The sequence below is a fragment of the Saccopteryx bilineata genome, chromosome 3 (genome assembly GCF_036850765.1).
Source record: "Saccopteryx bilineata isolate mSacBil1 chromosome 3, mSacBil1_pri_phased_curated, whole genome shotgun sequence".
Classification (NCBI taxonomy): domain Eukaryota; kingdom Metazoa; phylum Chordata; class Mammalia; order Chiroptera; family Emballonuridae; genus Saccopteryx; species Saccopteryx bilineata.
In genome coordinates this window covers 277,968,275-277,981,667 of record NC_089492.1, presented here as the reverse complement: position 1 = coordinate 277,981,667, position 13,393 = coordinate 277,968,275, and the positions used below count along the sequence as shown (strand labels likewise).

The window sequence follows — 13,393 nt, the reverse complement described above, 5'->3', positions numbered from 1 at the left end:
GAACGTGCGGAGTAGGGGACTTCAACTGGTCTGACTCCTCAGGGCACAGCCAGCCAAGGGGGGCACAGAGCTTGGCACCTAGAGCCCACCTGCATTCGGTGTCCTGTGCTCACCTGACCCCAACTCGTAGCGGAACTCCAGGTGGCCACCAACCATCGCCAGGGACACGAAGTCTTCCACAGGCCCGCTCTTCCCCCCGCTGAACAGCAGGATTCCATTGGGTGCCAGTGGCTTGAACTCAATGTCCAGGCGTAGCTCATGGTGTGTGTTGGTGAGGGCAGGCAGCACCAGGTAGGAGCCAGTGCCCGACATGGAGGGGGTGGTCACAGTCACACCTGCAGCAGTCACAACTCAGCCAGGGGCGGTGGGAATACCAGAGTACCGGGAGGGGTCCAACTATTCTGTCTTACTCTGGGACCCCTGCCCACCTCACTCTCTAGTCTCAGAGGCTCAAGATCAGCTGGACAACAGCTGTAGCTGCACAGGAACTCCTGGCCCAGCCAGCTCTGCAGACCTGGCTGAAAATCTCCAATAAGATGGACACCCCTTTCAGGGGCTCCCATGTAAGGGATTCGGACTGGGCAGAAGCTTGGCCAGGGGACTCTGAGGCTAATTTTACCATCCTAGGGCCCATCATGACCTCAGAGGCTCCCTGCCAAGATTCTTCCTTTCTTCCTGGGATTCCCAGGGGTCTCAGGCTGGGCTTCACTCACCTTCCTCACACCTCATCCCTGAGCGGCCCAGGTGGCAGCGGCAGGTGTAGCCTCGGCCATCGGGCCGGTTCACACAGGTAGCGTCAGACCCACAGGCCTCTGGGGAACACACAGGCCACAAGGACATAGGTGACCCAAGAGAGGCTGTGGTCCTGATGTCAAAGCCCTACCAGGGGCCTTGGCCAGAGCGAGGAGAGGGAATGGATTAGAGCAAGGGTGGGGCCAGTGGAGGCTGGGCAGGGGGACAGCAGGGGGCAGTAAATGAGTGACCCTGTCTGTGGTGTTCTGGAAGGACTACACGTGGACAACAGCACGGGGGTGATGAGTACCTGGGTGGCAGGTAATGGGGCAAGTGCCTTGGTAATGGATGGGAAGGTGGGTGTTAGCTGGCTTGCACTGATGGGGGGGTGGGGGAGGGGGAGGGGGAGGTTAAGTGCTTGAGTTGCAGTGATGGGGGGGTGAGTACCCAAGCATCAGTAATGGGGGTGAGTACCTGGGTAGCAGAGATGGGAGGCAAAGTGAGCATTAGGGTGGCAACGATGGAGGTCAGTGTCTAGGAGGAGTGGTAAGCACTTGGGTAAGAGTGACCATGTGTGGTTAGCACAGTTAGCAGCTGGGGTACAAGTGGATCTTAAGGGGCACAGTCAAGCACCCAGGGGCAACAGTGATCAGGAGGGGTGGGTACGCACCTGGGTGGCAGTGCAGGGCCTGGGAGTGCTCGCAGCGGCTCCCCGTGAAGCCAGCAGGGCAGGTGCACACGTAGCTACTGCTCTCTGAGTCCTGGCACCAGCCCCCGTTCTGTAAGGCAGTCCCCAGAAGCCAGGCTGAGAACACTCTGGCCTTCCTCTGCTCCCCACAGGGCCCTGCCACAGCTGAAGGCAGTGGCCAGGGCCAGCCAGCTGGCACACGAGGTACGAGGTTACCTGGCAAGGCTGGTCCCGACAGGTGGGACAGTGGGAGATGCCATGCGCTGTGAGGTTGAGGTCATGGAAGACGATCTCTTCACCCTGGATGCGTAGCTCCCGGACACAACCTGGGGGTAGGGCAGGAGGAAGAGCAAAGGTGGGGTGCTGGGAGGTGGGCCCAGCCCCAGCCACACTCTGCAGCGCCCTCCCAGGCTTCCATGGGCTCTGCCAGCCAGCCAGGTAAGGCTTGGCCAGGACTGGAGGTGGGGAGGAGGCTCACCTATAAAGCCGCTGCTCAGCCCCGCTTTGGGGATGGCACCATAGTCAGGGTAGCCACCCAGGTAGAGCTCCTCATTCAGGTCCAGTCCCTGGAACTTGCCCTGGGGAGTAGAAAGGTCAGGAATGGCAGACAGGCTGGGCAGAGGTGGGGCAGGGCCTGAGAACAGGGGTATGGGAGGGGTTGGGTCTCACCTGGGAGGTCCCATTGACTGGGGCCAGACTGCCCACTATCAGGGAGCCCTGGGTGAGGCTACGCAGCAGGGTCACTGTGTGGAACTGGCCCAGCACCAGTGGTGTAGGGTGACGGATGGTGGCCATGCCTGAGCCTGCGTCAAAGCTGGTCCGTGGGTCAGGGTCAAGGTCAGTGCAGGAGAGAGAGGATGTCTCATTTGTAAGAAGAGCTGGGCAGGGGGCCCAGTCCGGGCAAAAGTGATGTCACCATTCCTTACAGTCCTTTTCCAGGTCCTGTCCTTGCCCCATCCTCCCACCCTGGTATCCACCCCAGCCTGCCCCATCCCTGTGCCTTTTCTGACTCTTCTCTTCCCCCCACACCCCTGCCCTGGGAGCTTATTCAGAGTGGCCCCCGGGGTTCTAACTGCTCCTGGTTCCAGGGCGCTGCGGCCTAGCAGCTGGCCTCACTGTTCTCTGAGCACTGCTTCCTCTGAGATCATCTTGCTTCTTTCTTTGTTATGGCTGGTCTTCCCCAACTAGAATATACATTCCCAAAAGGGCTAGAACTTGATCTGCTTTGTTTATCCCTGTATCAGTGCCTGGCACATCATAGGTGTTCAGCAAATAACTGTTGAATAAATGAATGAATGAATGAATGAATGAATGAATCCTAGACTGCCGCAGTCCCACCTCCTAAGGACACATTTAGCATCACTGAGTATTTCTGTGCAAGTCTCAAGGTGCTTCCTCCTCCACCTGGCTGGCATACCATGCCTATTCCAGCAGATCGGGTGTCACCGAGGGTAACGGGCACAGCGCCTTCCTCTGGAACTTCCATGTGAACTCAGCCCAGGTTGGTGTGTACTGTACTGAAGCCCTGCAGTCTAGTCCCCCAGCTCCCCTCCCCCATAACCAGGAGGGTGAGGGTCTCACCGAAACTCGGGCCTTCCGCCCACGAGGCCGAAGGAGATGAAGTCAGGTAGCCTGTTGGCCAGGTTGGTGGTGCTGCCTGGCATCCGCTTCTGCCCATTGTACAGCAGCATCCCTGGGCAGACACAGCCGTGTAAGGGCCTCTCGGCCAGCTACACGCTCCCTGTCTGCCCAGCCCAAGAATGAACCCGCCAAGCTTGTGAGCCCTCCACTCTAACAGCTGTCGCTCCCTCTGGCGTACCCCACACGGCCAGAGCCTTCCCACTACCTCAGGAGGGTGCCCTAAATAGAAGGCCTTGCGGGCAGCTCCTAGAAAGAGACTGACTGCTTCACGCACACTGTAGGCTCTACCCGAACGAGGTGATGGAGGCAGACACTCACCCGAGTAGAGAAGGAGGCCTGGACAGTGAAAGTCAGAGACCCGCAAGAGGTGGAAGGAGACAGATGAGAGAGAGAGAGAGAGAGGAGGACAGGGTGAGAGGTGGGAGGAGGGAGAGGGAAGGAACAGAAATAAGAATAGGAAGAGGGGACTGGAGGGTTGGGTGTCAATGCACCAACGGCAGAGGGGCTGTGGGATGCTCAGGGGGCAGATGTCACAGAGGTGGGGATGGAGGAGAGAGGAGGTATGAGCGAGGGCCCAGAGGGGAGGCCCAGCAGGCCTGGGGGCTCTGAGGGGGGTGAGGAGGGTGAGGACTTGGGGCTGCCAGGGCCCATACCACGATGGCAGTTACACCAGAGATTCCCTGCCCCAGATGCCCCAGATCAGCTCCTCTCCTGCTTACCATCAGCGGAGTCGGGCCGGAAGGTGATCTGGATCTCGAACTTCCTGTAGGCATCCTTGATGGTGGGCAGCGGCAGAAAGGAGCGGGGCGTCTGTGTGAAGTAGGGCACCACCCTCTCTGTCGGCAGAGAGCACAGTTAGAGATGATAACCCACCAGGCAGTGGACAGGGCACTGCCGATCCCAGCTGGGGGGTACTGTCTTACCTGGCACCTGCAGATTGGCAAAGGCTTTGACCTTGCCCTGACGGTTAGTCGCAGTGCAGATGTAAGTGCCCGCATCCTGTGGTTGGACTGAGGGCAGCATCAGCATATTGTTCTCCACGCGGCTGTTGGGTGGCAGGTTCCCATCCAGCTGCAAACACATGCACACTTTGGACGCTGGCCTTGGCCTGCATCTCCATGGGGCCCGTCTCCCATGTCTGTCTCAGGCCCACCCTCAAACTCTGAACACTCTGTGCCAAGCCTGGGCCAGGTCCAAGGGGCACTGAGGAGGTGAAAACAAGGTCCCTGACCCTCAGGCATACCCACTGGTACCCTGCCAGGCACTTACCTTGCTCCAGCTGATGTCAGGAGTTGGGTAGCCAGAGGCCATGCAGGGGAAGACGGCTGCAGAACCAGCAGGCACACGGACCTCTGGGGGCGTCGAGATCTGGGGCAAAGCTAAGAGGACGAAAGGAGCAGAGGACATCAACCTGACGACAGCCACCATTTGTGAGTCCAGCCTGTGCCCCGACTTGTTTAATCTTCACATTATTCCTTGAAGGGAGACAGTATGTCCCCATTCCACAGGTGAGGAAACTGTAGCTTAGAGAGAAAAGTGGATGTTCACTCCTGATCACTCAGGGGGAACTGGGCAGAATCAGGGCTCAGGAGCAGATCCATTTGACTCCATAGCCCAAGTCTCTTCAACACACCTGGGCAGAAAATGGTGCAGCCCTTCGGGGACCTGAGAAGGGGGCACTAGGGCAGTGTGGGTGAGGAAGGTAGGGGGCAAGGCAAAGGTTTACGCCTTTGAAGAAAGCACAGATTCGTGCCTGCCCTGCGTCCACTGCCCATTTTACTCTGTTATGTCTGTTTGGTGTTCACACGTCTTGTCTCTGCCCTCAGACTGGGCTGTAGGTCTCCCTCATCACAGCAGGTGCCCCAAGTAGGTGAGGATTACATATCTGTTTTGCTCTTGAAGCCCCTTGGGGTAGGCTTTCCTGCAAGTTCCAGCCTGTCCTAGGGGAACACTCAGTTTATCCCCTGCTGCCACCACTTGTGATGAAACCTGCCCCTTAAATACAGAAAACTAAAAATTCCCAGGAGAGTGCAAAGAAAGAGTGAAGCAGTCAAGGCAGGAGAGGGCAGTGCCAGGAGCCCCTGCCACTCTGCCGACCCGCAGAGGTCCCTCCCAGCCTTCACCTTGCACGAGCAGCAGCACGTGGGACTGGGTGGTGCCGGCAGCGTTGGTCGCGGTGCAGCGGTACTGTCCGGCGTCAGCCAGCTCCACGTGGGCAATCCTGACGATGCCTCCGGTCTGCATGATCCCAGGCCGCAGGCGTCCTCCCACTTTGCTCCATGTCACTTGAGGCTTGGGGTCACCCAGGGCCAGGCACTCGAACTCCACAGAATGGCCGACCACCACGGTCTGCACGGAGGTCCGGATGTTGATGAGCACCGAGGGCAGGGCTGGGGGAGGAGGAGGCAAAGGCAGTGTGAGGCCAGCCTGCTGCAGCCCTGGCCTGAGGGTGCAGGAGATTTCTTCGTTCATTAACACGCTCACTTGTCTGTACTTTTTTTTTTTTTTTAATCAGGTTTTTTAATTTTTTTTTTTTGTATTTTTGTATTTTTCTGAAGCCGGAAATGGGGAGAGACAATCAGACAGACTCCCGCATGCACCCGACCGGGATCCACCCGGCACGCCCACCAGGGGCGAAGCTCTGCCCACCAGGGGGCGATGCTCTGCCCCTCTGGGGCGTCACTCTGCCGCGACCAGAGCCACTCCAGCGCCTGGGGCAGAGGCCAAGGAGCCATCCCCAGCACCCGGGCCATCCTTGCTCCAATGGAGCCTTGGCTGCAGGAGGGGAAGAGAGAGACAGAGAGGGGGGGGGGTGGAGAAGCAAATGGGTGCCTCTCCTATGTGCCCTGGCCAGGGAATCGAACCCGGGTTCTCCGCACGCAAGGCTAACGCTCTACCGCTGAGCCAACCAGCCAGGGCCTAATCAGGTTTTTTAAAAAAATTATTTTATTTATTCATTTTTTTTTTTAGAGAGGAGAGAGAGACAGAGAGAGAGAAGGGGGGAGGAGCTGGAAGCATCAACTCCCATATGTGCCTTGACCAGGCAAGCCCAGGGTTTCGAACCAGCAACCTCAGCATTTCCAGGTCCACGCTTTATCCACTGCACCACCACAGGTCAGTGTCTGTGCTTTTGTTCATTCCTTTACTCACTTGTGTATCCACTGTTGTTCTTCATCGGTTTGTTTGAGCACCCACTCAATCCACCCATCTCCCTCCCCCCTCCTTCCTTTGCAATAATTTGTCAAGCCCCCTTATTCTATGCTAGACACAAGCAAGATAAAATTGAATCATTCTCTTTATTCATATAATTTAAGGGGCTTCCTAGGAAATGTGGTCCCTGAGCCCCTCATCTCTGTGCCCAGCTCTTAGCAGAGGCCTGTCGCCACCATCTTACCTTGAACAACTAGCTGAGCAGTGGCTTGGGCTTGTCCCCATGGTCCATGGGCCTGGCAAACATATGTCCCTTGGCAGCTCTGGTCCAAGTTCTGGATTCTGTAAAGAAAATACAAGTTATCGGTGGATGAAAACAATTGATGAGAATGCTTTGCAATGGCACGGGAGTTCAAAGCCATCAGAGATCAGCATGTGGAGTCAACTGTCTCAGTAACCATACAAGGTAGGTAGTAGGGTGAGTGTCACCACACTCATTTTAGACTAACAGCTTATGGTCTAGTGTTCAAGATAAAAGTTATCAAGTAGCAGGGCTGAGATCAGATCTCATGTGTACATATCTGGCCTCAGAACCTGCTTATTCCTCTATACAGTAATACAAATGCGGGCCACTGTTTACTAAAGGCCTCCCACATGCTAAGCACTATGTTAAGTGCTTTAGATAACTCCATTTTGGTCTCACATAACCCACTCTATAGCTGAGAACACTGAGGTTCAGAGAGGTGAGGTGACCTGCCCAAGGACACTTTCATGCGGAGCCCCAGATGGTAGGTACTCTTAACAGCCCCACAGTACCCCTGGGGCTGGCGTGCCCACGCTCAGTCCTGCCCCCATCCCCACTCACCGGAGCACCCCATCCTGTACACTGTGGCCAGGAGGCAGCTGACCCCCTTCCTTGACCCAGCGGATCTGGGTGTCTGGGTCACTGGGCACGGCACAGTGGAACTCCACACTGGCCCCTATGCTCTTAGTCTCCAGCTGCGGCGTGACCTGAATGGTGGGTGTGGATCCTGCCGGGATGGCGGTGGCAGGGAGAGAGCCGGCGGAGCCTGTGGGGACATGTATGAGGTTGTGTGTGGATGTGTGTGCACGTGTGCGTGTGTGTGTGATCCCTGACGCCTCCTCAGGACCTAGGAAGCCCCCATTCTAATAATCAAGGAATATTCTTTTCCTTGTAGCTTCTCTGACCAGAGGGAAGAACCCTTTCAGTGGCAGATTCGTTCATTCGCTCACTCATTCAATCAACACACAGAAGAGCCTGTGGGGCACGGGGCTCTGTGCTTCTACCAGCTCTTGTCTGATATAAGAGGGTCCACAGTCATGAAGTCACCTACATGTCCTCCTGCAGGGGATGGATGGGAGGGTGGGTGCAGATACATATTATCACCATTTGATAAGTGCCTACTGTGTGCCACAGGCCTTACATACATGTGTCTTTCTAAGTCAGCCTAGGTGCCGGCACTGTTCACTGTACAGACAAAGAAACTGAGGTGTGGCATTAGCTGATCTGGGCACATCTTACAACTATCAAGTGATCGAGCTATGTACTGGACCCAGGCTCATTGTAACCCAGGTTCTTGACCAATGGGCAACATGCTTTTCCACTTCTAGAATTTGGGGCCCAACAGCACTTGTCTGGCCGTGTGTAATTAATGGAGGAGACCACGGAGATGCTGGACTCCTTGGAGATCTCGTGAAACCCTGGGCATGCCAGGGGTGGGTACTGCCCTATTGTCACACATTCACTGCCATTACTGTTTCGCATTTACTGACCCACTCTGGGTCCTGCGGTGGACAAGCCTGGGGCTGCTGAAATGACTGGGTCTAGGCCCTGCCCTGAGTGTCCTTAGGCAGGTAAAGAAAGCCGGAGTACTCATGTACACAGCCCTTGGCAGTGTGAGGTCAACGCCAAGGGAGGGATGCAGCCATGAAATCTAGAGGGGCTGAGAACTCAGTGATGGGGGTCTTCCTGGAGGAGGCAGGCCTGCTTCAAGCCTTAGAGAAGAGGGGGGAAAAGAAGGATTTCCAGGGGGGAGTAATGGAGGAAGGTCTTTGTGCCCTAAGTGGGGTTCCCCAGGTGCCAGCTGCTGGGTAAGTTAAGGGCCTGGAGGAAAGCTGACCCCCTTTTGCCCAGCCTGAGGTAGGCTGCTCACCTTGAACGAGCACCATGGCAAAGGCCTCAGCCGAGCCCACCTTATTGGTGACCTGACAGCGGTAGCGGCCTGAGTCCTCAGGGGCCACAGGCTCAAAGCGTAGGACCTCGTTCCTGGCTGTCGCCCTCCCAGGGAGGCTGCCACCCACGCGGCTCCACTGGAAGGTGAGCGGGGGTGTCCCATGAGCCAGACACTGGAGCTGCAGCATCTCCCCTGCCCTCACCGAGGCGTGCTCCGGGACGGTGGTGGCATACGGGGGGCCTGGGGGAGGGGAGGGGAGGACAGAGATCAGGATGGGAGCTGGAGACTTGCCCAAGGACCAAAGGAACTGAATGGTGAGCCCCAAGGTCTGAGGACGAGGGAATCAAAGGTTCCAGGAGGGAAGGTGGGTTGTAGGGTAGGGCAGGCTCTGGGGCCTGAGGTACATGGGACCCTCCAGATGGGGTTGCTGAAGCTCTGTCCAGGGAGGAGCCCAGAGGAGAGGGGTGCTCAGACAGGGTGCCAGTCAGACAGGGTGGCCCAAGGAAGGGCGGATAAGGGCCTTACTCTCCACGTGCAGGAGGATGGTGGCCTCGGCATGTCCAGCAGGGCTAGTAGCATTGCAGATATACTGGCCCGAGTCCTGCTGGGCTACCCGGGGGATGATCAGTGTGTTGCCTTCCAGCTTGTGCTGCCAGGGCAGTGGGGAGCGCAGCTTCGACCAGTGGATGGTGGGCGTGGGGCTGCCTGTAAAGGGGAGCAGAGGTTGGCAGAGGTCGCTGGGCTGCCCCGGGACCAGCTGGGAGTAGGGCAGGTGAGGAAGGAACCTGGGTGATCTTGCCCCTTCATGGGAGACACTAAGTAGGCACCTCAAACATCACTTTGGGAGGCCAGCAGCAAAGCCCGCCCCCTGCCCCAGGCATGACACCATCTTCAGATTTCTTGTGTCTGAAATTCAGATCCAGGGCACTGCTGCTCTGCCTGCCCTGTGTACCAGCCCCTGTCCACACCTGAGGCTGAGCAGCGCAGGGTGGCCGTGTGTCCAGCTTCCACAGTCAACTCAATCTCTTCAACCTGGACCTGTGGGGCCCCCGGGGTCACAGCGCCCGTGTCCACAATCACCTCCACTCGCTTCTGTGCTGTGCCCAGTGCATTCTGAGCTAGGCACACATAGGTACCTGCATCTGCTGGTTTAGCTGATGTAATCTGAAAGAAAGCAAGGAGGCCAGTTATGTGGGCAGGGAGAGGGGACAGCCCCCCACTCTGCCTTGGCTTCACCTCTTTCCTCTACCCTTCCTTTTGTTTTCAGCTTTCCTATTTGATTGGCTGCTTGAGAGCTAACATTCAAGACATCCCATTAGTCCATCCATCCACCCACTCACCCATCAAACCGTCCACCTAATCATCCATGTAACCAACCATCTACCCAACAGTGTACCAAGCCACCCCTACCCACCCACCCATTCTTTCTTCTTCCATCTTCCTTCTTCCCACTCATCCTCCAATCTACCCACCATCCACCTAACCTACCGCTCCCTTTCTCTCTCCATCCATTCATCACCCACCTGCCCACCCAACCCTCTTTCCTCCAAGCATCTGCCCCAAAATGGGCCCTAACAGGGCCTCAGACGCAGAGATGCCACGGCCCTGGCCTCTGGCCAGAGGAAGCCAGCCCTTACCTGCAGTATCGTGTGGCTGTCCACAAACCCAAACATCTGCTGCTCCAAGTTGGTGGGGGTGCCGATCCGGGTCCAGCGAGCAGAAGAGTGGGGCTCCCCGGCACTGACGCACTCCAGGGTGAGGGCCTTCCCCACTTGCACCTGCACAGGGCCCTCGGGGAGCACAGACACCGTAGGGGGCCCTGTCCAGAGAAATAACACAGCTGATGCACATGCAAGGCTCTGCTGGTCATGCTCACTGTCAGCCCCCTTCTCAGGAACGACCGTGCGGGTGCTTGTCTCCCCGCCGCACCGACAGAAACACCGAGGCTCAGAGAGAAAGAATGCCCCAGAGGGATGCAGTGGCAGAGACAGGATTTACACCTGGAAGTTCTGAGCTTAGAATCGGGGCTGGAAACAGGAGGGCAGAGCCTACAGGGTTGACGCCCCTCACCGTGTACACTGAGGTTGACGACACTTTGGGCCACGCCGTAGGCATTGGAGGCCACGCAGCGGTAGGCCCCATGGTTGCTAGGCCGGGTGCCCACGATGGTAATGATGGAGCCGTTGGGGCTGATGTGGACGTTGTCTGTGGGGTTGGCAGTGGGAAGGGTATGGTCAGTGAGGGTGTCCTCATGCCTTGGTGCTGCCAGTAGGTTTACCTATGCCCTACGCCCCAACCCCTCCAGTCTGGGTGTCCAGCTCACAGCGTCAGATGGCAGACTCCTGGGTCCAGTCCCCTTACCCAGGGTCACACAGTGAGTTTGGTGCCATCTGCAGCCTCTGCCCGCCCACAGTGGTGATCAGAATGTATTCACACCTGCCTCTAGTCCCACCCACCCCAGCCAGCTCACCCTCCAGCTCTTGGTTTCGAGTCTTCCACTCAAGGCTAATGGGGGCTGCCCCATCATGGATGAGGCACTTGAAGCTGGCATCTTGGCCCTGATGGACGGTGCTGCTGGGTGGATCAATGGAGATGACAGGGCTCCTGAGGCCTGGGGGGGGTGAGGAGCGCAGAGGGCTGGGTTCAGCAGGGCTGGGTTGGCTCGACCCCCTGGCTTCGGTTCCACAGTTTCCCCTCTTTCCCCTGCCTATGGCATCTGCCACACTCACGGTAGGAGGAGCCGGCACTGGGTGGGACAGTGACCGTGAAGGAGGCCTCCCGCTCAGGGCCCGCACCGCCGGCCACGCGGCACACATACTCCCCAGAGTCGGCGGGGGAAACGTGGTGGAGCCGTAGCTGGGAGCCGTGGGTCTGTTGGAGGAAGGGGCAGCCATCAGGCCAAAGAACCTGGACAGGGCAGGTCCCCAGGTCCAGCTGTGCAGTTGCCCAAGAGTTCTGCCTTGGGTTTCAGGAGCTCAGGGCTCCAGCTGATACTGACGAGCTTCATTCAGACTCTTACACGTCCAACCCACCCATTTCACAGAGGAGGAGACTGGTTCAGTAACAGTTCCAAGGCAGAGCCAGGAGGAAAATGGGGTGTCCTGACTCCCAGGCTGGTGAAATTTTCCTCCAAAAAGTATTTTCTCCCATGGGCCCCTCAAGCAGGCCAGGGTTTGCATGAGGTTTGGGGTACAGAACGCAACTATAGGTCAAACCCTGTCTGCCTGAAACCACCCTGCCCTGGTCCCTGTACCTGGTGCCGGGCGGGGAGGCTGCCCCCGCGCTTATGCCACGTGACCTGGGCATGGACCTGCCCGGGCACCACACAGTTCAGGTCCAGGGTCTGCCCTTCAGCCACGTGGGAGGAGGAGGACTCGATGTAGATGGGCTGGGCCAGTCCTGGGGCTGTGGGCACAATGGGCAGGTGAGCAAGTCAAGGCCCCCAGGGGTGATAAGGGTCTGCATTCCCTGGGCAGATCTAGCACTGGACCCCAGGGTTTGGGGGGAGCAGCTGAAGGGCCTTCATGAGGCTGAGAACCAGAGCTCTGATAGGAGAAAAGGGAGGAACAAGGCCAGAAAGGGATCCCACACCAAGACAGTGCCCAGCACCACCCACTGCTCTCATCACTCACCAGGAATGGGGCCTGGGCTAGAGGCCTCAATTGTGACCAGGACAGAAGCCTCCAGGGTGCCTGAGCTGCTGGGCACTTGACAGAAGTACTCGCCAGAGTCCTCTGGGGACACTTGGTTCAGCCTTAGCAGGGTGCCGTGGACCTGGCCAAGGTTGGGGTGAGAGCGGGGAGAGTGAACTGGAGGACAGTGGCCGAGCCCTCTGGTACCTGAACCCCAGGATTGTCACGTGCAGTTATGTAGCCTGCATCCTGTCGAAGGCAACCCCCTTTGACATTAGACATTGTGGATTATGTTTATTATATTTTTTTCTGGTAGGAAGAAATCCAGCCTTGAGTATGAGCTGTCCTCTTTTCATTCCCACCAAGGTGCTGGGGGGGTTAGGGGGGACCCTGCCATACCCAGCCTGTTCTTGACCCCCTGACTCCCAGTGATCTTTGGGCCACCTTCCCTCCAGGACCGGATTCCAGCAGGACTACCTGGACAGGGGGTGGGGTGGGGCAGGGGTTGCCCACATCCTGCTTTCTCTAGCCCCCTTACCTGGTGCCGGGCTGGAAGGCTGCCCCCTCGCCTGTGCCACGTGACCGGGCCGTGGGCCTGCCCAGGCACCACACAGTTCAGATCCAGGGTCTGCCCTTCAGCCACGTGGGAAGAGGAGGTCTCTATTCGGATGGGTGGGGTTCTGCCTGGGGCTGCGGCACAGGAACAGGTCAGTGAGCTGGGACCCCATCCCTGTGTCCCCAAACCCCGTGCCAGATGCCCAGATGTTCAGACTAGAGACCATGGGCAGGTGGCCTTGATTTCCCCTTTCCCATTCTCCAGAGGCCGGGAGCTGCTGCGCTAGTCTGGGGAGGGGAGGTAGAGGTGCCTCATTTTCCCAGCCCCACCCCTGACTCCAGTCCCACCATCGCCTCCTGGGCTCCCAGCACCACTGCCGGCCAGGGCTCAGGGCCAGGCGCTTCCACACAGACCACTGATGTCTCCTAAATTAAACACTGTGTGGCTAAGAACCCAGACTCTGGGGCCAGACTGCCCGGCTCCAAAACCCAGCCTTAGCATTTATTAGTTCTGTGACCTTTGGAAAAGTACTTCACCTCTCTGTCTCAGTTTCCCCATCCATAAAACAGAGAGAACAATCATCTCTACCTCTAAGCATTATCTTAAGAATGAAATGAGTTAATATGTGTAAATATAGTACATATTAACCACTTAGCAACTATTATCATGTCTGCCATAGTCATGTGCTCCCTGTGCTGTTAATTACATTCTCCTTTGGACTCATTCACTTAAAAGAAAACCTTTAATGTTTAGTTCCATTATAGGCAATGATTTCCTTGAAATTGTGACAGGTTTGGAG

The 13,393-nt window shown here is 57.3% G+C and overlaps 1 protein-coding gene across 13 annotated transcripts in view; it reads right to left on the bottom strand.

Moving 5' to 3' along the window:
- Positions 1–13,393, bottom strand: part of HSPG2 (heparan sulfate proteoglycan 2) — a 108,104-nt gene that overhangs the window by 6,213 nt on the left and 88,498 nt on the right. For 8 of the 13 annotated variants that reach the window (XM_066270167.1, XM_066270168.1, XM_066270172.1 and 5 more), the window contains 24 exons: positions 12,577–12,728; positions 12,039–12,180; positions 11,660–11,811; positions 11,136–11,277; positions 10,877–11,017; positions 10,477–10,611; positions 10,044–10,225; positions 9,375–9,570; positions 8,932–9,111; positions 8,386–8,646; positions 7,077–7,281; positions 6,456–6,553; positions 5,185–5,451; positions 4,331–4,440; positions 3,985–4,132; positions 3,781–3,897; positions 3,380–3,397; positions 3,002–3,113; positions 2,090–2,234; positions 1,899–1,998; positions 1,637–1,746; positions 1,403–1,511; positions 714–812; positions 114–335 (listed from right to left, as the gene is read on the bottom strand). In XM_066270167.1, coding sequence (XP_066126264.1) covers positions 114–335; positions 714–812; positions 1,403–1,511; positions 1,637–1,746; positions 1,899–1,998; positions 2,090–2,234; positions 3,002–3,113; positions 3,380–3,397; positions 3,781–3,897; positions 3,985–4,132; positions 4,331–4,440; positions 5,185–5,451; positions 6,456–6,553; positions 7,077–7,281; positions 8,386–8,646; positions 8,932–9,111; positions 9,375–9,570; positions 10,044–10,225; positions 10,477–10,611; positions 10,877–11,017; positions 11,136–11,277; positions 11,660–11,811; positions 12,039–12,180; positions 12,577–12,728 — 3,543 coding nt within the window. The remainder of the gene's footprint in view (positions 1–113; positions 336–713; positions 813–1,402; positions 1,512–1,636; positions 1,747–1,898; positions 1,999–2,089; positions 2,235–3,001; positions 3,114–3,379; positions 3,398–3,780; positions 3,898–3,984; positions 4,133–4,330; positions 4,441–5,184; positions 5,452–6,455; positions 6,554–7,076; positions 7,282–8,385; positions 8,647–8,931; positions 9,112–9,374; positions 9,571–10,043; positions 10,226–10,476; positions 10,612–10,876; positions 11,018–11,135; positions 11,278–11,659; positions 11,812–12,038; positions 12,181–12,576; positions 12,729–13,393) is intronic. The other 5 variants (XM_066270169.1, XM_066270174.1, XM_066270178.1 and 2 more) reach the window with 1 other exon arrangement.